The sequence below is a fragment of the Halichondria panicea genome, chromosome 1 (genome assembly GCF_963675165.1).
Source record: "Halichondria panicea chromosome 1, odHalPani1.1, whole genome shotgun sequence".
Taxonomy (NCBI): Eukaryota; Metazoa; Porifera; class Demospongiae; order Suberitida; family Halichondriidae; genus Halichondria; species Halichondria panicea.
Window position 1 is genome coordinate 13,290,175 of NC_087377.1, and position 25,551 is coordinate 13,315,725.

The window sequence follows — 25,551 nt, forward strand, 5'->3', positions numbered from 1 at the left end:
GTGTGTGAGCGTGTTGTCATCAAATCTACAAAATGAAACATATTTTGTCTAATAGTGTGATGATCCTTTAGCCACTGTTCATGTGCTTCATTCTAATACTCTGAGAGCACATCCATTGGAGTGGTCCTACTAGCTAGCACGGTGCACTGGACACAATGGACCAACACTCTGACTCAGGGGAAAGGTGAGCGCTACCTTATTACTATAGACAATAATAATTGATGACTTATTAAGAACTGTATAGGAGATTGTGTATGCAACTGCTTGAGGCTCAAACCCTGGCCAGTGTTGACTGGGGGAATGGGGGATTTGAAGACAGAATCCTCCCCCACCATGGGGAAGCTTGACCTGGGGTATGGTCAACTCCCTCATGTTAGCCCGACCCCTCCTGGGGGGCATCACATTGATAGGTGCATTATAAATAATAATCACAGTAGAGATTGTCCATTTTGTAGCTCCTTGAAAGCCTATCAAATTAGGGATTGCTTTACAGTATGATGCTATAATAATTATAGTGATGGTGTGGTTGTCAGGCGTGTGATATATAGTCCTCTCCAATAGCTACAGAATGCTTATTACAAGCTTTTGATTCAACTCAATATTAATATCTCCCATTGTTGAGCATCTTATAAACATGCTCCCCCACACACAGTTTCAACACACACGTGTAGAGGAGCTGTGTCAGAATAATGTCTTCACAAGGGAACAAAAGTTTCCCACGGATGAGGACCGCCTCACTGACTTCCATTCTCATCTCTTGTTTGTGATGAGATAAAGATCACCTTCTGTTGTGTGCCTAAAGTGAGTGTGTGTGGAGGGTGTGTGCGCGTGTGTGTGTGTGTGTGTGCGTGTGCGTGTGTGTGGGTGGGTGTGTGCGTGTGCGTGTGTGTGCGTGTGCGTGTGTGTGGGTGTGTGTGTGTGTGTGCGTGTGCGTGTGCGTGTGTGTGTGTGTGTGTGTGTGTGTGTGGAGGTGCTATAATATCTTTGATGGTCAATAACTTAGGCAACACTGTACTTAATAATAATTATTTTGGCGAGTATTTTTAAAAATGGCGGTATGGTATCTTTGCTGTATAGTAGCCACGCCTAAGATGCGGACCCTGACCCTGAAATATGATATATCGGCTGGTCCACGAGATTACGCCTAAGACGCCAAATAAAAAAATGCCAAATCGGCTATTTTGCATGTAATACCTGCCAAATGGCAACCAATTTTTTCCTTGTAATTATTATTCTTTGTTCCTGTTTAATTAGGTAGTGTGGTGATGGAGTTGCTGACTCAGTGATCACTCGACTGAGACAACATCCTAAGGCCGTTGCTAGGCTACACCATCGGACCATACATCGTGACAAAACCCACCATACATCGTGACCTCAAGGTCAGTACAGTGGAATCTCTCTATAACATACACATTAGGGGAGCAATATCTTGACTGTACACAAACTGTTCATTTAGGACCTGGTCTTTATATCAGTTGACCTTTCTTCAGATGAGGTCATTAAGAGTGGCTCCACTATATAGCTCTGTGTGTGTGTGTGTGTGTGTGTGTGTGTGTGTGTGTGTGTGTGTTTGTGTGTTGTGTGTGTGTGTGTGTGTGTGTGTGTGTGTGTGTGTGTGTGTGTGTGTTGTGAGGAAGCATTTCACTAGTTACATACTTTATTGTACAAAGCATCCTATTTTAGAGTATAAAGTATCATCCAATAGCTCTATCCAATAGTTGATGATACCGTAGAGCTAGAAATAAATTAATGCTACTTTTGCGAGCGTATTTTTGTATTTCAAGGCCTGTACAATCCATTGAAATCACGGTTATTCAATATTACCAAGCATTTAAGCTCACATGATTATAATTATTTCCACTGATTTTGATTCAGATTGAGAACATACTCCATGACTCTGTGCACGACACGCTACGTGGGTGAACTGCAACAAGTCACAAACGTTGGATCTTTTAGCCTCGATCTCAGGCCGCACTGAAGATGAGGTTGATGAGGCCATACCACTATCTATGACGAGGCCTAGCATATGCCATTACCTACTCAGCGTGAATGTGATCTGCTGCCAGTATGTGCCAGTCCAGTGGCTGTGCTATAGGATAAGAATGGATGATTGCATGAAAGGATGGAGGTGAGGGGAGATGCTTTGTAGAGACGGCACCTGTTGTAGGCTACAGATAATAATCACGAGGTTCATTGTTTTGTTCATATTTCCCGATAGTATTGCTGCCCATGTGTTAGACCTTATTGGTGGATGGAGGTCAATATTGAGCAACCATACGCTAGCTGAGTTGGCATGGGCTCAGAGATTTCATTTGTCATGGTATTTTAAACTACAGTATGGTGTAATTGTTTATCCATGCATGTATGGACATGTGGCAGTACTATTGGAGGTGACCTTTCACTAATTATGACCTTTCAATGACATTCTACCAAATTGCTTTGTTTAGTGTGAAAGGGGTGGAATGTGACACCTCTCTGAAAAGGGGGAGGATCTGAGCAATGATTATGTTTACTGAAAAACAAGGCTGAAAGGGGCGAATTTCCTCTTTATGTGTGGTCCCACTGTGTACACTGTAGCTAGTGGTTGAATTATGTTTTCTCTAATAAGGTTTGCATTTTAATTGAAGTGAATGTGGGCTGTCTAGTCATCAAGACTGTGGAATGTGGGGGATGAATGGTGGTAGGCTTAAGCTCTCAATGAGACGAATCTAATAATACCCATATCATCACACCCTCACACAACCCACACCCGCCCACACACAGTCACTGGGCGTACTACTGTTCAAGCTGTGCTTCATGGATACTCCATTTGGTGACAACCCTCTAGCCATAGTCAGTGCTCAGTACAGCATTCCTGAAGATTCTCCCTACACACAAGACCTGCACAACTTGAGAGGTGAGACCACGCCCACACGCACACACCCTAGTGAAATGTAGCCAGCTTTACGCATAATTATGTTAACTTTAAGCCTATAATTATAAAGACTATTGATAGTGAGTTTGTGAAATGAACCTGTTTTCAGAGCTAACTTTGAGAACACACACTAGCTACAGGTGCTATGATATTCTGTTTTGTGATGGTTGATCAATTTGCTACAATAAAAATTACAAAACCTAAAATTATTGCTAGTAAAAACACACGATCCTTGCCACGCAATAGTTAGATCGTAAAAGATAAATTAATTTTCTGTTCCTTTGCAAAGGTTTTTCACCAATAGCAAATATTCTAGTAATACGATACTTGCCCCTAGGCTGAGCAGAGGCTGACTCTGGGTCCCTTATTAAATCTGGCTGTATTATAGAGGGTGACCACAATAGACAGACTCCACTCTATATACTGCTTATTCAACCTCCCACCCCTCACACACCCACACCCTCACACACACACACACACCACACACACACACAGACACACACACATCACAACCTGCCCCCCCACACACACACACACACACACACACACACACACACAAACACACGTACACCTCACAGACTGGCAGTCCATTTCCTACGGATGACTTTGGTAGCACTTTATTTGACGGACTTTCCTCTACCCCACCCACTCATAATACTGCTGACAATGCAAAACGAGATTTGTTTGGAGCACCTCCCTTTGGAGAGGGTTCAAAGGTTGCGACGACAATGACAACTGTAGATCAATTTGGAGCAGTTCCTTTTAGCTGAATTTTAATATTAATTTTTCCGTGTGTTTTGTGTGTAGTAGGATCACATGACTCGACTATTGACTGTGTGCATATAATTATTATAAATGGATTTTTATGTTCAGTGCTTTTACTTCATGTGCAATTGCAATATGTTGTAGATCAAAAATAAATGGATTTGATTAATTAGCTTTGCTTTGTTTACTGAGAAAGGGGAGGCCGGAATGTGACACCTCTGAAAAAGGGGAGGATCTGAGCAATGATTATGTTTATAGGCAAGGGGCGAAATTAGTGACAGAGCCAGAGGGTTGAGCAATACGTTGTGTGTCAGTTCGAGAAACAAGGGGTGAATTTGACAGAGTTTGAACAAAGCTTCACTAATGGCTGAACAAGATTCAGGGTGAGTGAACATGTAGACTATAATTACTACTCATGGTAGCACCTTGTGATTGCATGGAGGGAGGCTCATTCCATTAGTAGAGTCAGAGCAGGCTATGATCAGAGGTGGAACACTGTACAGCAAAGTGACAGCTGGATATGTGCATGGTGTCACTTGTATAAACTATATACACATATCAAGTAATTCTCTGTATGACTGACCCCCCAACCATCTATTTTGTACAGTGCTCAAAAGAAGCTAGCCAAGGACTTATGGCAGGCTGTAGACAATAATGACGTCACCAAAGTTAGGTCCCTGTTGGGACAGGGGGCAGACCCCAACCACCAGCTCTACTGGAGTGAGTGGGCGGATACGCTGCCTCCATTACACAGGGCTTGCTATAAGGGCTACCTTGAGATTGTGAAGACACTTGTTACTCATGGAGCTCGTACTTATAAAGGTGGTGGGAGTGAAAACATGACTCCACTTCACTGGGCATGCCTGGGAGGTCATAAAGAGGTGGTGCAGTACTTGATCGAGGAGGTCGGGTGTAGCACTGGTAAGTAGTCATTATAATTATTTGTGTATTGTAATTGTTTCTCCATATCATTATGGTATCTGAATTATATACATGTACTGTGTAGCAATATCAATTGTGTCAGTAATTTCGCGTAGTATAATAATTATTTGCGATGTAGTAGTCGTAGCACTGGTAAGTAGTCGTTGTGTATGTGAAGTTTTCATACCATGCATACAGCGGAAAGTTTAATATTGTTACATTTCAATTTCGAATAATTATTTGCAATGTACGTACACTTGTTTGAAATACATAAACATTTGCTATACGGTTGCCATAGTAATATCTGTTAAAAATGTATGTGATAGTTGAACTTTGTTCCACAACAGATGTGAGGGATAATGATAACAGGACTCCTCTTCACTATGCTTGTTTTGGAGGAAGTAAAGACCTGGTACAGTATCTGGTGGAGGAGCTGAAGATGGATATTGGTGAGATTTAGTGTGATCTTTGGATATCTCTGTATTTCGTTCCCATGCTTCTCTAAAACAAAGAGTCTACTAACATAATTATCTCACCCAGCTGGTGTAATTACTGACCATTTAAGATGCTTGTTTCTATATTGTCGAATGGTAGGCTTCATATGGAATACTGCAAACCACTCTACGTATATTGTCATTGGCTTCTCATTTCCCCCAATCCTAGACAGTGACAATGTCTATAACTGTGTACACTAATAACAACATACCCAGGGATAATGGACCAGCATGACTAACACTGTATGATACTTAATTAAGCCGGGCATTTCTGTATGCTCTTTAGAAATCCCATACCTAATTTCCACAAACAGTGGTATATCAAGCTTAAATTTGGCGCACCAATAGAACAAGGCATGCCCTTTCCTATGCTACCTTTACTTTCTCTGTACGACAAGCGGTTGTGGTACAATGACATGTTTGGTCCATCTTGACCACTATACACTTACGTACATGGCTGAAGTTAAACTCGTCACTAGAAATCCCATACCTAACTTCCGCACACAGTCGTGTATCACGTTCAAACTTTGTATACCAATAATTATTAATAAGACCAACTATTTCTATTTGTATAGGCTTGTTTTATTTTTCCGCAATTTTGAGTCTATAGTCTATAATAACATATCTCACTTAATTATTGAGTATATTGAGGTGTCACCACACACAGATGTGAGGGACAAGTGGGGCCAAACACCACTGCACATGCCTTGTGGGATGGGACATATACAACTAGTGAAATACCTAGTTGAGGAACTAAAGTGGGATGTTGGTGAGTGATTTCCGTAGTGGGTACTGTTTCATTAGATCCTCTGATAGACAACCCGTGAATATATTAATGTGGTTCAATGTGCATGTAATGAAACAATCAGTGTACCTGCCGTTGTATCGTCATGGCAACTGTGATACAATACACTGTTGGTACATGATAATAAAATAATGTAGTCATCCTGCATGGTAATGGTAATGGTCAATGCTGTCAGTACTACTACAAGATCTCTATCCCTCACCTGTCTAGATGTGACTGATGTTATAGGCAAGACTCCTCTTGACAAGGCAGTATGGTATGGTCGCACTGAAGTTGCTGACTATCTCAAGTCTGTAGTCTCCACTCCTGAACCAGGTATGTGTCACTAGAAATCCCATACCTAATTTCCACAAATATTGGTATAGCAAGTTCAAACTTGGCACACCAATAGAGCAAGCCATGCCGGTTCCATTGATACCTTCAATGTTTTTGTGGGACAATTGGTTGTGGTACAATTACACGTTTTGTAGACCCCAATAATACCTGGAATGTTAGTAGCTCCCACGCACATTCCATTCCTTCTTGGCCTATAAATACATCGATCACTAGCACTTGTGTGGGTGCGTCTACTGTTATATAAATCGGAGAGTTTTCTGAATCACTATTGCAATATATTATAATGTACTTTATGTGTTACATGACATAATTATTATGCCTCGGTGCGCATGCGCAAGCGAGGTATGCGGTAGTGTGTGTGTGTGTGTGTGTGTGTGTGTGTGTGGATCGCTACAGCTGCTCTAGGTGTGCAAGTAAGAGTTTCTATAGGCGTCTAGTCATGTTTTCTTGGATTTTAATCTGTGAATTTGCAAAATAATGCTTGGTTCTCGAGTTATGCCTAGTTTTGCTTACTTGGAATGCCTTTTCAGAAGAGCACGTAGCCAAACTTGTTTGCTAGTGCATATATTCGAGTTCATATGGTGTATCAAGGTCAAATTTTGCACATCAATAGAGCAAGCTATGCCGGTTCCATTGATACCTTCAATGTTTTCGTAAGACAAATGGTTGTGGTACAATTACACGTTTTGTAGACCCCAATAATACCTGTGGTAGAATGTGGAATAGACCAACCAAGCTGTGTAAACTGTTAGCAAAAACCACATCCTCTGTGTGTGTGTGTGTGTGTGTGTGTGTGTGTGTGTGTGTGTGTGTGTGTGTGTGTGTGTGTGTGTGTGTGTGTGGGGTGTGTGTGTGTGTGTGTGTGTGTGTGTGTGTGTGTGTGTGTGAGTGTGTGTGAGTGTGTGTGTGTGTGTTTGTGTTTGAGGGTATTCAAACGGAATGCTCACTTAAATTAATCTTTAAAAAGGTTGGCATCTGATGTCCTAATATTTAGGTATAGTAAAGTTAGTGGTGGATCTTTGAGACCTTGTATTATCCTATCTATAGTTAGGCAAGCAAAAAGCAAAAACAAAAAAAGGAAAAGAGAACAAAAGAGCAAACAGCACAAAACTATGCATACAGATAGAAAAAGCAAACAGATGCCCGACCTTGAGAGTCGAGAATGATGGGTTAAAGAGTCTTTAACGGTGCACCAACCCTCCCCATTCATCTGTTGCATTCAGAACAACTAGTATACTGAATAATTATTGTAATATTGACTTGGGGCCATGCTGATTGTAAGCTATATTCACATTTTAGGTATAAGGCTGACATAAAGTATAGAACTTGTCTTAGACTTGATATTGGCTGCTGTAATACTTCAACTTAGCTTGTGCATGGCTTGTGTCAGCTAAATCTGACCTTGAGGGAGGCTTAATTTATAAGGCCTAGGAACAGGCCTGTATTGTCTGGGCCAGGTTTTGTGGTGGTAGTAACTGATAATGGGGATGGGTCTATGTGGTTTTTCTATAGGTGGCAAGCACAAAACAATCATTAACCTCTAATTTTGGTTCTTAGAAATTAGCACAAGGTATTAGTCAAAATAAATAGATAGTAGTGTGTGTGTGTGTGTGGGTGTGTGTGGGTGTGTGTGTGTGTGTGTATGTGTGTGTGTGTGTGTTTGTGGGTGTGTTTGTGGGTGTGTGGGTGTGTGTGTTTGTGGGTGTGTGTGGGTGTGTGGGTGTGTGTTTGTGGGTGTGTGTGTTTGTGGGTGTGTGTGTGTGTGTGTGTGTGTGTGTGTGTGTGGGTGTGTGTGTGGGTGGGTGGGTGTGTGTGTGTGTGGGTGTGTTTGTTTGTGGGTGTGTGGGTGTGTGTTTGTGGGTGTGTGTGTTTGTGGGTGTGTGTGTGTGTGTGTGTGTGTGTGTGTGTGTGTAGACCGCTACAGCTGCTCTAGGATCAATGAAGTGCAAGTAAGAGTTTCTATAGGCTTCTAGTCATGTTTACTTGGATTTTAATTCGTGGATTTTAAAAATAATGCTTGGTTCTCGAGTTATGCCTTACTTGGAATGCCTTTTCAGAAGAGCATGTAGCCAAATTTGTCCATGGAGTGTTGCTACTCTACTTAGTAGTTAGCTCTGCACTAGAACGCTAGCAGCTGCAAGAGTGAGAAGAGAGCTGCAAGGCTCTGCTGATGCTGCCACTATAATTTTATATAGCATCGATCGTTTTTAACAACAATCATGGTCGATCATTACCCACTCTTTGAGCTTCCCTATATTCTGCCTGCAGTAAAATTGCAAAAATGATAAATGTGTGTATAAGCTATTGCTAGTAGCTTTATTTGTTATGTTGTTTGACACCTCCACCGAGGCATCAGCACCCGCTGTGCTTTCATTATTACTGTACACCTCAGATACTCCAAATGGTTCCGAACAACTTCCTTCCACTACTTCAAAGGATGATCCTAACCTAACCTCATCAAGTGAGTAATAATATTATGAAGTATCAATCAGTGGTACATTTAAATGAAGAGAAGTGGGCGTGCTGCTCAGACTCAGTCAAAATCATACTGTAGCTATTTTTTAGAGCTGCCGTTCATGTGTAAATTGATACAGCCTCACACTTTTAAACGTTCCCTAGTATACATAGTGAGTTGCATGCTCTCTTCTCTTTATACACACACGCTTTGTGTAATGCTGAAAACACGTAAACACTATAATAATACTCATGACCCTGTGATTGAAAGGGTTTACTGCATGTACGCCCATATATGGAGTTAGGGTTTACGAATACATTATTTTATTGTGCTTATTCTTCATGCCTCGATGCTTACTATGGCTCTTAACCACTTTTTGTTAATTAGATTTTAACTAGTGCAAATATTCGAGTTTATGGCTAGTTTTTTTGCCTCCTTGGAGTAGAATCTTTAGTCTCAGTTTAGACGCAATAGTGTCCCTGCAATAGAGCGAAGATATTTTTAGTAGCCAGGGTGATAAAAGAGCTGCCACCAGCAACAATTGCATCAAATGTACTGTCTACCACGTCTGTCTACCACGTGTTGTTGTTTTTAACTTTGAACTTTTAGAATCCTTTTAGCAAGTCAATCATTTCCTACCCCGAGGCCATAGCAATTTATTTGATACGGCCTCTTGTTTAGATGTTGCCCAGTACATATAGCCCACTTCTCTTTATACGCTATAATTATATAGCTAGCTAGCTTGAGACAGAGGTTAGGTTTGTTACAGCTGCTCTTCACAGCTCTCTTAATAGAGCCTACGTTAGTGTTATATGGGCGTGGTCCGTCCATCGATGGAGGCTAGTGTCAGCTTTTCAGTCCATTATACTAATACCATACCCTCTTCCTTGGAGGTGAAGTGGACGTGGGGACGAGGATAGCTAAAGCACCACCCACCTCCCTATTGATTGCATTGCATGAATTTACTTTTACCTGTTTTGTGAGTTAGTGCTGCCTCCGTTGTGAATAGCAGTGCTGTCGGGTAGTAAGTAGTGGTATTTTAGCGTAACTTTAAAGCACCACCCACCTCCCTATTGATGGCATTGCTCTCACATTTGACTTATTTGTGGTATTTTGTGGTATGAATTCCTGAGGGTTAGTGCTGCCTCTGTTGTGAATTTGTTGCTTCGTGGCAGCCTGTTATGCCGCATAGATGCTCAAATGTCATTGGTTGCTACTAGGAACCCAGTATAATTATGACGCATGCAAGACTATTACGCACTATCAGCATTAAGTTGATTATAAGGTGATGCCCTTGTGATGTACTGCTAATACAACTCTTGCTCTCGTGCTCTAGTTGTATTAGCAGTACATCCCTCGTGCATGAGTAATAACATACAGTAGCCGTCAGAATAAAGTTCCTGTACCATTTGCATGGCACGTCACGTTGTCGTTTTTACGCAAACAGAAAATGTCTTGTCAACTGGAATTGAACGCACATGTTTTATTCGTATACGCACCGTGATTACGATTGTTGTACAATTTTAAAACGGGTGAAAGTGTTGATGAGTCAGCAACAATTAACTGGACACAAAGAATCTGAGAATGAAGCAACTTGGCAGCTAACCTTGTCATTGTAGTATCATATGCAGATAGTTTATTACTATCATGGAATGCTCACTTCGTTATTCTTAATTTCATTTTAATATCATGTCATTGTCAGGCTAAATCAAGAAATTGAGTATTACAGCACATGATCACTTTATTGACTGTGAACCATTTCATTCATCACTTGATATCATCATGTATTATAACAAGTGAAATGGAAATAATTATAATTATTATTGAAAAGTATCCAGTGCATGTGCGATCTCTTCCTCTCTCCTATTGTGATGGTGGCAGTCTCCCAGTATCACTTGAGCATCTCCTCCACCCCTCACCTATAGTACCTGCTTGCAGTCATGCTCTCCTCTGGGTCTCCCAGTATCACTTCAGCATCTCCTCCACCCCTCACCTAGTACCTGCTTGCAGTCATGCTCTCCTCTGGGTCTCCTAGTATCACTTGAGTATCTCCTCCATCCCTCACCTAGTACCTGCTTGCATTCCTCTGAGTATATCCCAGTATCACTTGAGCATCTCCTCCATCCCTGCCCTATACTGCCTTTCATTAGGTAGCAGCCCTACTGCCTTTCATTAGGCAGTAGCAAACGTTTTTTTTCAAAGCTATGTACCGTATAGCAGGTATTATTTCGAGGATATAAATTTTCGCGGGTGGACCTCTACGAAGGATTTCGCGCATTTTATTTTCGTGGTCTGAGTTCCAGCCTTCTGGCGCTTGCGCACATCAACATGCAGCTGTACCTCCACACCCTTAGCGGTAATACAGTAGACTCTCGTTAATCCGGTCACCCTTGGGACTATGCAGCTTGGCCGGAATAGCGAGGTGGCTGCAGCTCAGGAAATAGCCGCGGCTCAAAAACGACCTTACCTCGAATCTAATGACTACTTTTGCGGTTCTTGTCTCAAGGATAATGTAGGATAATGAATCATTCTGTTCTCTATTTAAGTGTAATCCAATTTTATTTATTTGCTAAACCACACCCAAAACGTCATATCCGGCCGTAATACACATATAAAATTACATTGAAAACCTAGTTTGGGACAGCCAGCACTGGCCGGTAAACGGAATAGCGAGTGGCCATACTTCATGGTGAGTTTTGTGCAGTAAACATATAGCTAGCATTCCGTGCCAAGCCAAATGGCCGGTATATTGAGGTGGCCGTACTTCAGAGAGCCGGAATAGCGAGAGTCTACTGTAGCCTCATATGCCTGTATAAAATAATAGAATCGGTGAGGCACTATGTCTCCCACCTCTAGCAGAACGTTTGCTGTGCAGGCCATGATCAGGGGATACCATGCATGCATGCACCAGTACAAAACAATCAGGCCTATACCGGCGTCCTTGTCTCTTGATTCCTTTTTTCTTTCCTCTTACTGTCGATAGGTGTGGTCAATAATACTGAACACGCCTACTAATAGTACTATTCATAAATTTTCATGGGTATAAAATTTCCCGGTACAGGCGAAAACTGCGAACATTTATACCCTCGAAATATACCCGCTATACAGTAGCCCATGGTATTTTTCTGAAAGAGAAATTATGGCCCGTTTTAAATTTGAGATTTGAGCAAGCGATCTGAAAGAGCTCCTTCTATAAGCCTCTCAAAAAAATCAGAAAATCATTGAATTTGTTTGTGTTGTATAATTATGTTGTTCTTCCTGATACACATTAAGTGTTGTTTTTCCAAACAGCGGCAGAAGTTCTTTTTGCGTTTCCGAAAACTCAAGATGGTGAGCTGTCTTTGATGGTAGGGGATATCATTCAAGATGTTGTGACAGTGAGTTATGTGTGTTGCTTCACTATTTAGGGATCCAGGCTTTTTCTCTATTGTGACAGTGTTTAGTTTTGTATGTAGTGGTCAGGCTGGTATCTCCCTGTGTGGGGGTGTCTGTATTTGGAGCAATAACCTCCTCTGAAAGGGTGTTGGTTCTAGTTTCAGAGGGAGCTCTGTGCACCTAGACTTTCGTTTTTCTGTTTTCACCCATAAATTAACATTACAGGATCAATACAAGCCCACCCACTTACATACACAGGTTGATGAAGGCTGGTGTGAAGGAACTCTGAATGGAGAAAGAGGGCTCTTCCCTGTCAATTTTGTCAAAATGAGACCAGCACAACCACCATCACAGCCACCGGTTGTGCGAGGTACTTAACAGACTTTGTTAGTTAGTTAGAGCTACAAGGAAAATATCCTGATGTTTGTAAACTATGCTAACGTTACATGTGCGTGTCTGCGTGATTTCAGATGGTGGAGGAGCTATAAAGAGCCGACGTGCTAAGGTGGTATACAGCTTTGTTGCAGAAAGTCCTGACGAGCTTTCTCTTGAAGCTGGACAGGTAATTAAAAATGTACTGTTTTGTGCAGGGCTGTTGGTGTTTATTAACTGTGTAAACCAGTCTATTGTCATGCAGATTATTCTCTTATACACTAGAGTCATGTGCTTTCCTTTGTTATGTGCACTGTACCATCATAAATTGTTAGGCAGAGTAACTGCTCATCTTATTAGGAAGTCCAAGGTTTTACATTTATTATTAAGTAAAAATTAATGAATTGTACATTTGATGATATAATGAGTATTCTGCTTTGTTGTGTAGATTGTGGAGGTGATAGCAGAAGAGGAGGAGGGATGGTTTAGAGGGAGGCTCAACAATAAGGAGGGGGTCTTCCCAAGTATCTTTATAGAATCCAGCCCAGTACCAGCCGAGCCTCTACCAGAACCAGGTCAGAACTTGACATCGCACGCACACGCACACACACTGTACTATGAGTGGTTTTCTGTATCATTTGTAGTGCCCAAGTCAATATCCTCCTGATATTATTGGATTACTTTATGTCATTCACCTTCATAATAATAGTGCGCACAGAGGAGCTTCCGATAGGTCGTAAGCTCTTCCCCGCAATAAATATATTTATTGCATAGCTGTATGACTGGTCGAGTATGCAAAGGGCTCAGCTGAGAGCACCAGAACTTTTCCGAGGGCACATATGCCAGTATGTATTTATTTTATGTTTCTTAATTATTGTCAGCTGTGTCAACTGTCAACATTGCTGGTTGTGTTTGCAGGCACTCCATTTACTGAGGAAGACTCTGATGCTCTAGAAAAGCTGCTCCTAGACAACAACATCTCTTTAACTGGTGACAGGACATATAAGACAGTAGTCCACCACCTCCGTGAGCTTGGGCACGCGGAACTCGCCGACAACCTGAGAGCAAACCTGGACAAAGGTGGGTAGTAGTTAGTAAGAGCTGTGGGTAGTAGTAGGTGCGTTGCTGTATTGACTCACCTGTGTTGAATATTGCATTGCATGAAGCCACTCAAGATGAAAGGGAGGAACTTCCAACAGCCATAACTTTTGTGTTGATCAAAATTAATTAATAATTAGAGTTGAATAACACAAGGGCATACTGGACTTATAGCCGTGCTAGTCATTCTTTTGTGTTCCTTAGAAAACCACATGTAATGACATAACTAATTTGATACCACAAATAACCACAATAATAATTATGTTGCAGTATCTGGATGCAGTAGTTAATAGGTTGCTGGGTGGTGTATTAGGTGAACACTGTCGACCATGTGTGTGCATGTACAGTATCAGAGTACAACACGCATACCTCGATTTAGCTCTGCAAAACGTTGAGCATTATCTGCCATCGCTCAACGTTATTGCAGAGGCTAATTGCTATTTCGAATTATAATTATGCTTGATCGGAGTCCACTCTTGTATCTTCTCTCAAATAGTAGCCTCCTCCTTTGCTAGCAAAATGACATATTTAGTAGCCGTTCTCAAATAGTAGCCTCAGTGAACTTTACCTCTATTTCTGCATGCACGTGGCAGCCATAAGTATTAATACTAGCAGCTAGCTACATGTACCTAGGTAGCAGCTTGTCACAAACTTTCTCATGGCAGCAGCAGGGTTCGAGTTTATGCAGGTGAAAATAACTTTTGATGACATAATAAACGCCTATCTTGAAGAACGGCCTGTCTCGAATTGTAGCTCTACTAGCAAAATAAACATTTAGTAGCCGCGGCCTTAGCCTCGATTCCTGGCCGATTAAAATACGGCCTGGTACCTATTGCAGGGGTGATAGCGCATGCGTTAGTTTATTCTCCAGAATCTGGGGAATCCCCTTTTTCTTTCTCTCATCTATTTTCTATCTTTGTACATCAGCTTAGCTCTCTATTGCGTTGTTCCAGAAGGCTTTCACACTAGTCTGAAGCCAGAAGAGGCTAGCTCTCATCTACCTCTATGACGGTTGTATGGTCAGGATGTCTTACCTTGGATCTGTATAGGCTATGGGAAGTGTATGGTGCCTCAAACTGCTACTTGCGAAGACAACCCGGCTATAGGACCATCCTAGACGTAGATGAGAGCCTCTTCTGTCTTAAAACTAGCCTTTTAGACCAACGCAATAGACGGCATAAGCCACAGCTTTACAGAACTCAGTCATAGAGATAAAGTATTACAGAACATATTTTTAGTAAACGGACTAATTTCCTGTGTAATTTACTAAGGTTTACGTTCGTAGTACGATTACCCATATTCTGGGTAATTTGAAGCGCATGTGCACTATCACCCCTGCAATATAGGTACCAGGCCGTATTTTAATCGGCCTTGAATCGAGGCTACCGCGGCCTCTGATCAAACATAATAGTTGATACCATAATTAAATTATGATATCATTTTATAGGTATCACACGTTATGTGGAAATATCGTGTCTGCCAGAAGGCGTAGCGCGAAATTTTCACCTCTAAAAGCATTTTGTTGTACAATGTTCGTGGAATGACTGCTTACCGGAAGCCACACCTTTAAAATAATATTTACACGTTATAACAGATACAGTAGACACTCGTGACCTTGCAGCTTGGCCGGAATATCGAAGTGGCTGTATTCGGGAAATAGCCGCTGCTTAAAAATTACCTTTACCTCGAATCTAATGACTAATTTTGCGGTTCTTGTCTCGAGGATAATTAAGGATAATGATGTTCTCTATTTAAGTGTAATTTATTTGCTAAACCACACCCAAAACGTCATATCCGGCCATGATACACATATAAAATTACATTGAAAACCTAGTTTGGGACAGCCAGCACTGGCTGGTAAACGGAATAGCGAGAGTGGCTGTACTTCAGGGTGAGTTTTGTGCAGAAAACATATAGCTAGTATTCCGTGCCAAGCCAAATGGCCGGTATATCGAGGTGGCCATACTTCAGAGGGTCGGAATAGCGAGAGTCTACTGTAATTCTAATTAAAGAACAATTGTTGTGGACTTAATACACAATTATCATATACTGTGCTTGCATTGAGATGTTGCACGTTGGGATACAATTACTACAATAATGAATAATGATGCTTTTTATCGTTTTTAAATGAGCTTCCATGCATTGCTGTTCCATTTTTACGCCAGTGGTTTAACGACTGTTTTGAAACGCAACAGATAAATCATTCTGACGGCTATTATGTAGTTTAGAGATTTTTTTCGTAGAACCAAGAACCCAAGTCACACTGTTTAGTTTGTCTCTAAGGTGGCGCCTTTATTATTTACAGCATATTAATTTTCTGTTTAAATTGTGTCACCTATATAAATAGTAAATGCTGTTTCCCTGCAGTTATCAAATGGCAGCGACGATACCTCAATAGACTCATGACTCTAATGGTCGAAAAAGAAACAATCGATATATGCACTCTGAAACTGTGTCTCGTTGGTCCGCCTCACGTTGGGAAAACAACCACACTCAATCGTCTACTGCAAGTGTACGAAAACATTCAATCAGCTGGAGACAAGGCGAAATATGCAAGCACTCTACTAGCTAACTGCATCCAGGTTATGGCGTTGATTAATGAAGATGAGTGGATATCTTCCAAGGATGTCGATGAAGAAGCCAAGATGATATTTGGTTATCTATGTGGCAATTTAACTCTTGATGAATTAGATATACCCAAGGAGGAAACGACAAAAGCAGGAAGTGGTCAAAGATTGGTAGCACATTCTAGTGATGAACACACCGCCCCCATCATCAGCCGGAGTGAAGAAACAGAAGTCAACACACAAACCGTACAAGATGCCACACCTACTGACTCTGAGGATAAAGCTGCTGTAGCCCACCAAAACAAACTAGCACAAGTAATTCTTCGACTACAAAAACTGATAAAGAGCGGAAACTACTCCAAAGTGGCCAAATGTCTTGGGAACACCTTGCTAAACATCAACGATGTCGGAGGCCAACCAGAATTCCTAGAAATGCTACCAGCCCTGAGCAATGGTCCTGCCATGTATCTAGTGTTCTTGGATCTGAGCAAGGAACTTGACAAGCCCTACGATATTCCCTTCAATCGTGACAACACAGTCATCACTCCTTATAAATCAATGCACACAGTGAAAACCGCAGTCTCTCAAATCCTCTCATCCATTGCTAGTGTGCGTCACATGTCGGAAATTTCAAAGCCTCTCTTAAAAAGTCCTCAGTTGAAAGAAAAATTTGAAGCGTTTCTCACTGTCCCTCCAGTGGCAGCCCTAATAGGCACCCACAAAGATAAGCTTGGTGGAGACTCAACAGATGGTCCAGAAAAAGAACGATTGACCAGAGACAAAATGATGGAGATAAACGCAGCATTGAAGCCCATCACCAAAACTTTCGAGAACATTTTAGTTTTTCCTAAGCAAGAAAATGAGGTTTCTGATGACACATCTGATAAAGATGCAAAGTGCTCTTCTGGCAGGATGTCCTTTTTTGCCCTCGATAACGATAAAGGCACAGAGAATGCTGAAATTTCTCCATTACGTGGCTTAATGAATAAACTATTTTACTCTCGCTTCGGCAAGACCTCTCTTCCAATACCCAAAAATTGGCTTGTACTAGGAATTATTCTCCGAAAGGAATATCAAATTGCCACAGTAGCAGATTGTATCGAAATAGGCAAAAGGTTGGAGATGGATGAAGAAGAAACCACAATCTGCCTCCTCTACCTTCATAGTATAGGATCGATCCTGTACTATACGGAGGTTCCCGATGATGATGATCCACGCTGGCTCCTCAAAGGTCACGTCATCTGCTTACCTCAAGTGATCTTCGATAGCATAAGCCAACTGATAATCGTTTCTATGCAGGTTGTTCATGATGGAGGCCTCGACACTGAATTTGTGAGAGCAGAATTGATCAGGAAAGGTCAGTTCTCACTAGAGGCCATCGAGAGACATTGCAAATTAGATGTTGAAGTTTCCAAAAAACTGAAAAACAATTTACTGATACCGTCTGGACCGCTTGTGAAACTTCTCAAGTACCTCAACCTTCTCTCTGAGATCACACACAAAGATGGTGAACGAATCACGTACCTCATGCCGGCTATCTTGAAGTGTGCTTCACAAAAGGAGCTGACCAACCCACCTCAACCAGACACCAACAACCCAGAACCACTCCACATCACATTCAGCTTTGGTTACGTACCAACAGGAGTCTTCTGTGGGCTCATCACTCGACTAGTTTCCCAAGGCCCTCATGGAATTCTCGGATTGAGGTGGGAATTGGTGGAAAATGGCGTCAAACGAAACTGCGTCTCCTTTTATGTTGACTACGTACATAAAGTGACACTGCTCTCTCACGACAGAAGCTACGAGATACGAGTTGAACGCAATGCAGAACAGATGGATTTCCCTCTTCACGATCTTTGCTCCCACGCTCTGTCAGCAATCCTGTATTCTCTCAAGATCCTGTTCCCAAAGTTGATCCTCAGTGTTGCATTTCAATGCTCCTGTCCCAAACACGCAGCAAGCAAGAGCCTCAACAACCTTTGCACCCTTGTTCAAGGCCGACAGATCCACTTCCTGTGTGGTAGAAGTCCCGTCACCCTCAGTGAAGCACAACAAGTGTGGTTGGGGAAGGTGAGTTATTCTCCTGTATGTTGGCTAGTGTCTAAGCTAATAATTATGTCACTGAGCCTCAGAAGATACATGTATATGCTAAGACAAGACAGCATTTGGGGAAAAGAGACCGTTTAAATATAATGGCTGATAATTTGTGTGTATGTGTACATGTACTTACTCTCGTGTGCAAGTAAAATAGTAGCACTAAACTAGTACTGTGTATGCATTATCATGTGTGTTCTGTGGAGAAATTTGCTTAAATTAATTGTTGGTTCGCCCATGCATACATACATGTACAGCACGTGTGTCTAGGAAGCAGGACGGAACTAGAGGTGCTAAAGTTTGCTGAGGATGGTTTCTCCTTCCACTGGAGCAAAGAGGGCTCCAGACGTCAGATCAAGACAACTGATGATCAGCCCAACACTCTGAGCTTCCCGAGTGTGAGAGAAGAGGACTTTGGTCACTACCAGTGTGAGGTGAAGGATGCTGGGAAAGTGCTCCTCACTCTCTACACAGCTCTCTACAAAGAGGACACAAGTCAGTTATCTAACCTCAAGTATCCCCGTTGTCCTTGATCCCATTTATCACATACTATTAAGTTCTGTGATTTTCTACTTATTACATAACCAGTGTACACAGTGTTTACTTCCTCTGCCCCACAATCACAACAGAACTCTTACAACTGCCTTTCATTTACCTAGTGTGTAGCTTTTTATTATTTGAGTAGCTTGATCATTATCTAGTGCATGACTGTTATATTGTCATATCCTCCTCACAGGTAATGCAGTGACTCCACTAGCCACTCCACACACAACCACTCAGTCAGGTAGCAGATACTGTGCATTGGTTTGTATTGTGAATTAGGTCAACATTACATCTGTATACAGTTCTAATAGGAAGTGATGTCACTTAACAATGTATGTTTCATCTGTACAGCTCATGAGACGACAGCGACTGCAGCTCAGTTGAGTCAAGAGTGCTCGGATGAAGCTCTTCTCCAGTTGTCTACCGAGATTGCTGGCTACCATAAATACAAGCACAGGCTGGGCCTCAGTGATGCTGAGATATACGCTATCGATCAGAGTCCTTCCATGATTGATAATATCTCAGGGAGATTTTACACTGCTCTGAAGAAATGGAAGAGTAAAAGTATTGTTGAAATGTATCCATCGAAATCGTCAGCTACTTACGGTCGATTAGTGGAGATTGCCTCAGAGATTGAGGATGGAGAGGCAGTTCGCATCATTCACAAGGCCTGTGTGGAGCATACCAGTGAGTTACCTAGTGAATCATCACTTTGACCATTATACCTGTGTGAGCTTGCTCGTCAGTAGTGCCATGCAATAATAGTATACAGCATTCTAAGTACTTGAGGGTTCTACTAGCCCTGAGGGCTCCTAAATCATGTATCATGCACTCATGTTTTCCTACAAATATTACTGGAATAATTATAAATCTGATCCCTATTTTCATTGCACACAATATTTTGCTTATAAGGCTCTAGTCTAATGTACTCATGCTTTCATATAGATACTGGAGTTGCTTGAAAGGGACGAATAAAGATGTCAAGTAAAGAAGCATGCAAGAATGTCAAGTAAAGAACTAACTCTGTGTTGACTATAAGTACTGACTATTATAATGCTCTGTGTTCTGTGTTTGATTATACCACCTTCTATTTTTATAAAATTTCATTTCCAGCTTTCTAGTTTAGTGACCCTTATCATTGTTGTTGGGTACAGGATCACTTCAGTTGCAGCTTCTTGTTAACCACGTGGCCTCCTCATGATCAGAGAGAGTGCTAGAGCTAGAGTTTAATAGCTAGTGTCTGCAGGCATGAGCTGGAGGAGCACGCAGTCCAGTATTAGTGGATATGATGGCTAGTCTGCAGAGGGAGCTGGACAATACTAGGGTGAGTAGTGTCAGGTCTTATTGAGTGGACCCAGATACTCTATAATTATTGTCTCCATAATTCCTCAGCCCTACTCAGGTACCCCTGAGTGAGGGGGTGGGCAGCATCATCCTGCATCATAACTTGTGAGAAATAATATAAAGTTTGATAAGAGGCTTGCATGTTCGTTATGTGTTCCATATACGTAGAGTGTATACGCAGTGTTGGGCTGTGAAGATACGTATAATCATGTGTGTTATTGTCGGCTATAATACAAGTACGTGTATAATAACTATAGCCTGGGCTTATACAAGGTCAAGGTACCGCCCCCTCTAATGTAATTAAGACCACCACTTGCTCTCTACTAATAGTCCACTTGCGTATGCTTATTGCTAACCGTCAACTTTAACCTATACAGCTAACTTCCCTCCTCTCATCTATATGGTCCTCACAGCCTCTATGTTACGCTGGGGGAAGAGGTGTTCAATGTGACTGATGACAAGGGCAGTATCAACGTGATATTGGTGGATGGACTGCCAGCTTGGGACCACTCTACTGCCTACCCCTAAAGGCGACTATACGCCCACACACAGGCACTGGGCGTACTACTGTTCAAGCTGTGCTTCATGGATACTCCATTTGGTGACAACCCTCTAGCCATAGTCAGTGCTCAGTACAGCATTCCTGAAGACTCTCCTTACACACAAGACCTGCACAACTTGAGAGGTGAGACCACACCCACACGCACACATCCTAGTGAAATGTAGCCACTAGTGAAATGTAGCCAGCTTTACGCATAATATGTTAAGCCTATAATAAACGAGTGTTGCAAGCGTGCGCTTGCTAATGCCTTTCGCCATGTTATGCTTTTGCTCAAAAAATATTAGTGTTATAGTAGTTTCTATAATGAATTTATATTAAAGTTAGCTTATCTATATAAAGTCACTGAGAAGAAAAGATTTATTTACATGCATCTATTGTTGTTCAGGACCTCAAGAAAGAAGAAAATTGATTCTTCCAAGATCAGTTCAGTGTATTATAATATCTATTGAGAAAAAAGACTTGTGTACATGCATATTGTTATCTCGAGACAAACTGGAGGATCTGGATCTTGGATATTATTTTCTCACATGTGGGGAATGAGCGCGCATGCGCATTACATCCACAAGAATAATTAAAGGGTGTGTCCAAAGAGATCAATTTCACAAAAATAATGGCTACTGCTAGCTAGCTAGCTGTTTTAACATATATTTTCTGAGTATTGTAGCTAACAAAAAGCTAGAGCTTTAGTGCAAGGCTAACTCATGTTGAATAGAAAGTTTGTGGGGACAGATGATGCTATGAAAAAGACTGCAACAGCCTTCAATGTGAGTCGAACTAGCCATAACTTAACTGGAGAAAGAAGCTTTAGTTTGCTAATCCACGAATCAAAATCCAAGAGAACGTGGCTAGAAGCCTATACAAGCTGTTAGCTTTCGTCGTATTGCAACCGTTGAGCAGTTACAGCTGGAACAGACCATAGATAGTAGAGGGGAGGGATTGGAAACATCTCAGGTGACCAATGTATTGCCCTAGAGAATTCTGACACCATGCATGTTGCATTCCGCAAGTATTGATTGCGATTGATTGCGAGCCAGATGCAAAGACAAAAGAGAAGAAACTGAAGAAAACTGCAGTAAGCACTGGCAGAGCTAGTATGTATGTACATTATCCATAGCATTGAAATATGCCTTAGGCATAGCTAAGTTGAGAATTATGCTGTTTATTTTTGAATATTAACATAAAAGTGTGAAAAGAAGAATTTGTAAGTACATTTGTTTGCGGGGGAGTTGCTGATTAACAATACATTGTACATCACTATTGTTTAGGTCTACATATTGCCTAATGATCCCGATGTGCCTTGAGAAAAGTTTTTCCTTGCTAACCTGTATAGTTTTGGAAATATGCTAATTCAAACTTACCCGTAAATTGCTTTCCCAGGGTACTCAGAACATCTGAGGATCTGCCAAGACCCTTTAGAAAAGTTTGGCATGCCAATGACAGAGGGAAGGGACACTGTTATTCATTACGATTGGTCGTGCAAAAGCTGTGTAGTGACCTGATGACGGAAATACACCACTACCTAATCGTTATCAAACTTACAAAAAATAATTATGTTTTATGTTTGTGAACATCATCATTTCTCCATGCATCCTTTGTGATTGTGTGTATCATAATGTTAAGAAATAAATATGCAGTCTGTATGATCATGAGCTGTGCCTAGTGTTATAGCTTTTTTTGTGAGTGCATGTCTTGTTCTTTGAAGGTTTGAAGGTCTTTAATAGGATGTGTAATTCTTCAATGCAACAGAGGAAAGTCTCATTCTGATGTACAGCAACCAAAGAAACTAGTTCACATCTATGTATGTAGTAGCTAGTAGCTACTATATGGGCCAGAGATAGCTAGCTAGCTATCTCTTTTGGCCCCAATTAAATTAACTTCCTGTCTATTTCCGGTGCGACATGCATGGGCCGCGTGAAATGACTGTGTTTCCAATCCCTCTACTCTACTATCTATGAACACACAGTCAGCAGCTTTACGGCCCTAGTGGGGCTACGCCTCGAGGCATAATGAGCATACATTTTTATTATGATACAGGGATTTGAGGAGTTCTAATGTCGAGAGCGGAAGTACCTGTCACGTGAACAAGCTTTATTCCTCACTCTGCCTTCCAATTATGCTCTATGGATCAGAACTCTGGTCCCTAACAAAGAGCGATCTCAACATGTTGGAGAGAACTCACAGGAAACTGCTTCGCACAATTCAAGGCCTGCCTACAAGATATCCGTCACTCGCCCTCACCAGCCTTATTGGCTCGTTGGAGATCTCGGCATTGGTGGACTGCAGACAGCTCTGTTTTATTAACTCTATCGGATGCATGTCTTCAGAAGATCTCCCGAAAAAGATTATGGTAGAAAGACTTCTCGCCGACTCTCCATCAGGTCTCTTAAAAACATGGTCCACACTAGTCTTATCTCGTTGCTACCCTTCACTCTCGTCTATGATCTCAAACGGGAAAAACAAAGGGTCTTTTAAGACTGCTGCAAAGAAATCTGCACTAGTCACACAATACGTCAAGATGACGGACACATGCACAAATCTCCCTATCTCATCCCTCCCCGCCCTTCTAGGTTGCCCTTCGATGCTATGGTCATGCTGTCAGCTGGATCGTTCTATGCATGGCCCCTCAAATTTCAGAATCAGGCTCCTAGTGGGCTGTGACGGGCTCGAGCTGGATGCGTCCAGGTTTAGATATCGCAACAGAGGAAATATCTCTCCCGGTGATGGATCGTGCAAACTATGCAACACTGAAGAAGAATCACCTTCACACTTTTTAGTAAGTTGCCCTGCTCTCTCAATGCGCAGACTTGCTCTCCTGCAGGATGCCCCATCCTGCATCAGTGTTCACCTCCCCCACGACCCAAGGGCACTACATGACACCCTCTACAATCTCCTGCAAGGCCTTGTCTGGCTGAAAGCTGCCCATGCGCAAGAGTGGCTCTTGCTCTTCATCAAAGATCTAAGGCAAACCCGCGCTGATCTCCTTCTCACAAGCACATTGGTTTAAAGCTCCACCCTCTTACTGCGTGTTATAATAATACCCATTTTCAATATTCTTTTTCGTCTGCCCAATGGGCTACTCTTCATTATTTGGAGGCTACAAAGAAGAAGAAGAAGAACAGTTACGTAATTATGACTCATTTCAAACCTCCATTAGGCCTGTTTATTTTGGGAGAAAATCGACCTATACAGGAGGCTTTGCTCTGCATAATTATAATTATCTGCAAGCCTTTGCACCACAGCTAAAGCTATCCTGAGCCCAATCATGAGCTACTACTATTAGTCTGTCACACAAACTGTGCATCCAGCTGGAGCTAGCCTAAGAGAGATTTTACTGAGACTAGTAATACACTTGCAACAGCTTACGGGCAGGCTGGGGCAAGTAGTAGCTCACAAAACGATTAGAATCTCAAGGATAGCTTCAGCTGACAACCTGCTGTGGTGCAAAGCCTTTACCAAAGGCTCTTAGCTTTCTGATGTAAGTCGATGTTTTCCCAGTTTAACAAAAATGAATAGGCTCTATTGGAGAAAAATTGGTTTGGAATGAGCCAAAATTCAATCTTGTTACCAAGGTTCACGTGACAGGTACTTCTGCTCTCGACATTACAGTTGCAAGAACTCCTCAAATCCCTGTATCAATATTATTCAGATTTCTAGGGGGGGGGGAGATATTTTGGCTGGGGGTAGGAAATCCCGAAACCCTGTTAGTAGTTTTGTTTCTTTAGTTGTGTGGGTGGCTGTATTGCATGTTAGTTGCAATTGGTTGGCAACTGAACTCCTTTCAACAACTTGACATGATTCGCCGATATACCGTAGTAGAGATGTCAGACCGGAAGTAGTGCGTGGGGATATATTCGTACAGTAATTCAAAAACGGGACCAGAAAGTGAGTGAACAAGAAGGGCTTTCTGCAAGCCCTGGAAGAGTCTAGCAAACAACAGCTTTTCCCAGGGGTAAAAAATAGCGTAGAATTTGATTTTTATTCCAGTTTTTTTATGATTTTAGCATTTAATGCTTGTTTTGTGTGATTTTTTCTCAAAGGTGATCATCATTTTGGCAACCAAACATGAAAATGAACAAAAACACAAGTGAGCATGTCTTTCATCTCTAACTCTCTCCAGATTATGCAAAAAGTTGCTACAATAAGCTTTTATTTCTTGCAGAATCACATATTGCATGGATAGATGGGTGGAGCTGAGAATAGAAATGCAGTAAAATCAAGCCAAGTGTACCAATAGCTGTATTTATTTCTTAGAAGTTACTGAAAGTAATTATTGAAGCAATCTGAAAGCCTCTGTTGAAAAGAAACAAGAAAGATTGGAGAGAATTCCAGGGACAACAATGTAATCTACCAAAACTATTAAATTGCAAGAACTGATTCAATTTGCACACAAAAAAGACAAGAGTAATCTACTGTATATAGAAGCTGTCAACAGAGTTGTATCATAGATTTATAGTTGTATGGCCTTAAATCTACATCACACTAAAAACGAATCAAATGAAATTGACAGAAAAGTTGCTTATAAAGATCAAGAAACAGATACAAGCGTAAGGTGGACATTGATGAGAGTTCTGAAACATGATACAATATACTGAAAAGATAGCATGGTTACTTTAAATCCAAAAGAACTCTCTGAAGCAGGAGACATCATACTATTATAGGGACATCATAAAGATATACATTACAGAAACATTATAAACTTCATAATAGATATCAAATGGTTACAATATTAACTACTGAGTCCTGAGTGTCCATTTCATACTTTTTTATTAAGACCAAGCAGTTCAGCAGATTATGATAACTTTAAGATCATTTCCGGTATTGACAACAAATTTCATAAGTCCTGCCCAAGTACATTAAAATGCGGTAAATTTTTGTACCAATTTTTCCCTGACTAGTGTTCTTCAAA

The 25,551-nt window shown here is 41.5% G+C and overlaps 1 protein-coding gene and 1 long non-coding RNA gene across 4 annotated transcripts; both read left to right on the top strand.

The window, feature by feature from the left end:
- The first annotated feature begins 60 nt into the window (after positions 1-60).
- On the top strand, positions 61-1,565 carry LOC135350501 (uncharacterized). The gene is made up of 4 exons (XR_010399171.1): positions 61-184; positions 235-410; positions 653-801; positions 1,255-1,565. It is a non-coding gene; the product is annotated as an uncharacterized LOC135350501 (long non-coding RNA).
- Positions 1,566-3,910: 2,345 nt separating this feature from the next.
- Positions 3,911-19,853, top strand: LOC135347838 (uncharacterized). 3 transcript variants are annotated; one of them, XM_064545932.1, is made up of 16 exons: positions 3,911-4,062; positions 4,287-4,600; positions 4,948-5,049; positions 5,762-5,863; positions 6,110-6,214; positions 8,628-8,696; positions 11,982-12,067; positions 12,324-12,435; positions 12,536-12,627; positions 12,886-13,012; positions 13,356-13,517; positions 15,903-18,172; positions 18,454-18,691; positions 18,933-18,980; positions 19,091-19,426; positions 19,685-19,853. In XM_064545932.1, the coding sequence occupies exons 1-16, from the start codon at positions 4,043-4,045 to the stop codon at positions 19,699-19,701; spliced, it is 4,200 nt and encodes a 1,399-aa protein (XP_064402002.1). In that variant the 5' UTR covers positions 3,911-4,042; the 3' UTR covers positions 19,702-19,853. The 3 variants fall into 3 exon arrangements, with proteins under 3 accessions (XP_064402002.1, XP_064402010.1, XP_064402018.1); XM_064545940.1 differs by lacking the exon at positions 8,628-8,696; XM_064545948.1 differs by lacking the exons at positions 3,911-4,062; positions 4,287-4,600; positions 4,948-5,049; ... (1 more) ...; positions 6,110-6,214; positions 8,628-8,696 and adding an exon at positions 11,358-11,379.
- Positions 19,854-25,551: the final 5,698 nt, after the last annotated feature.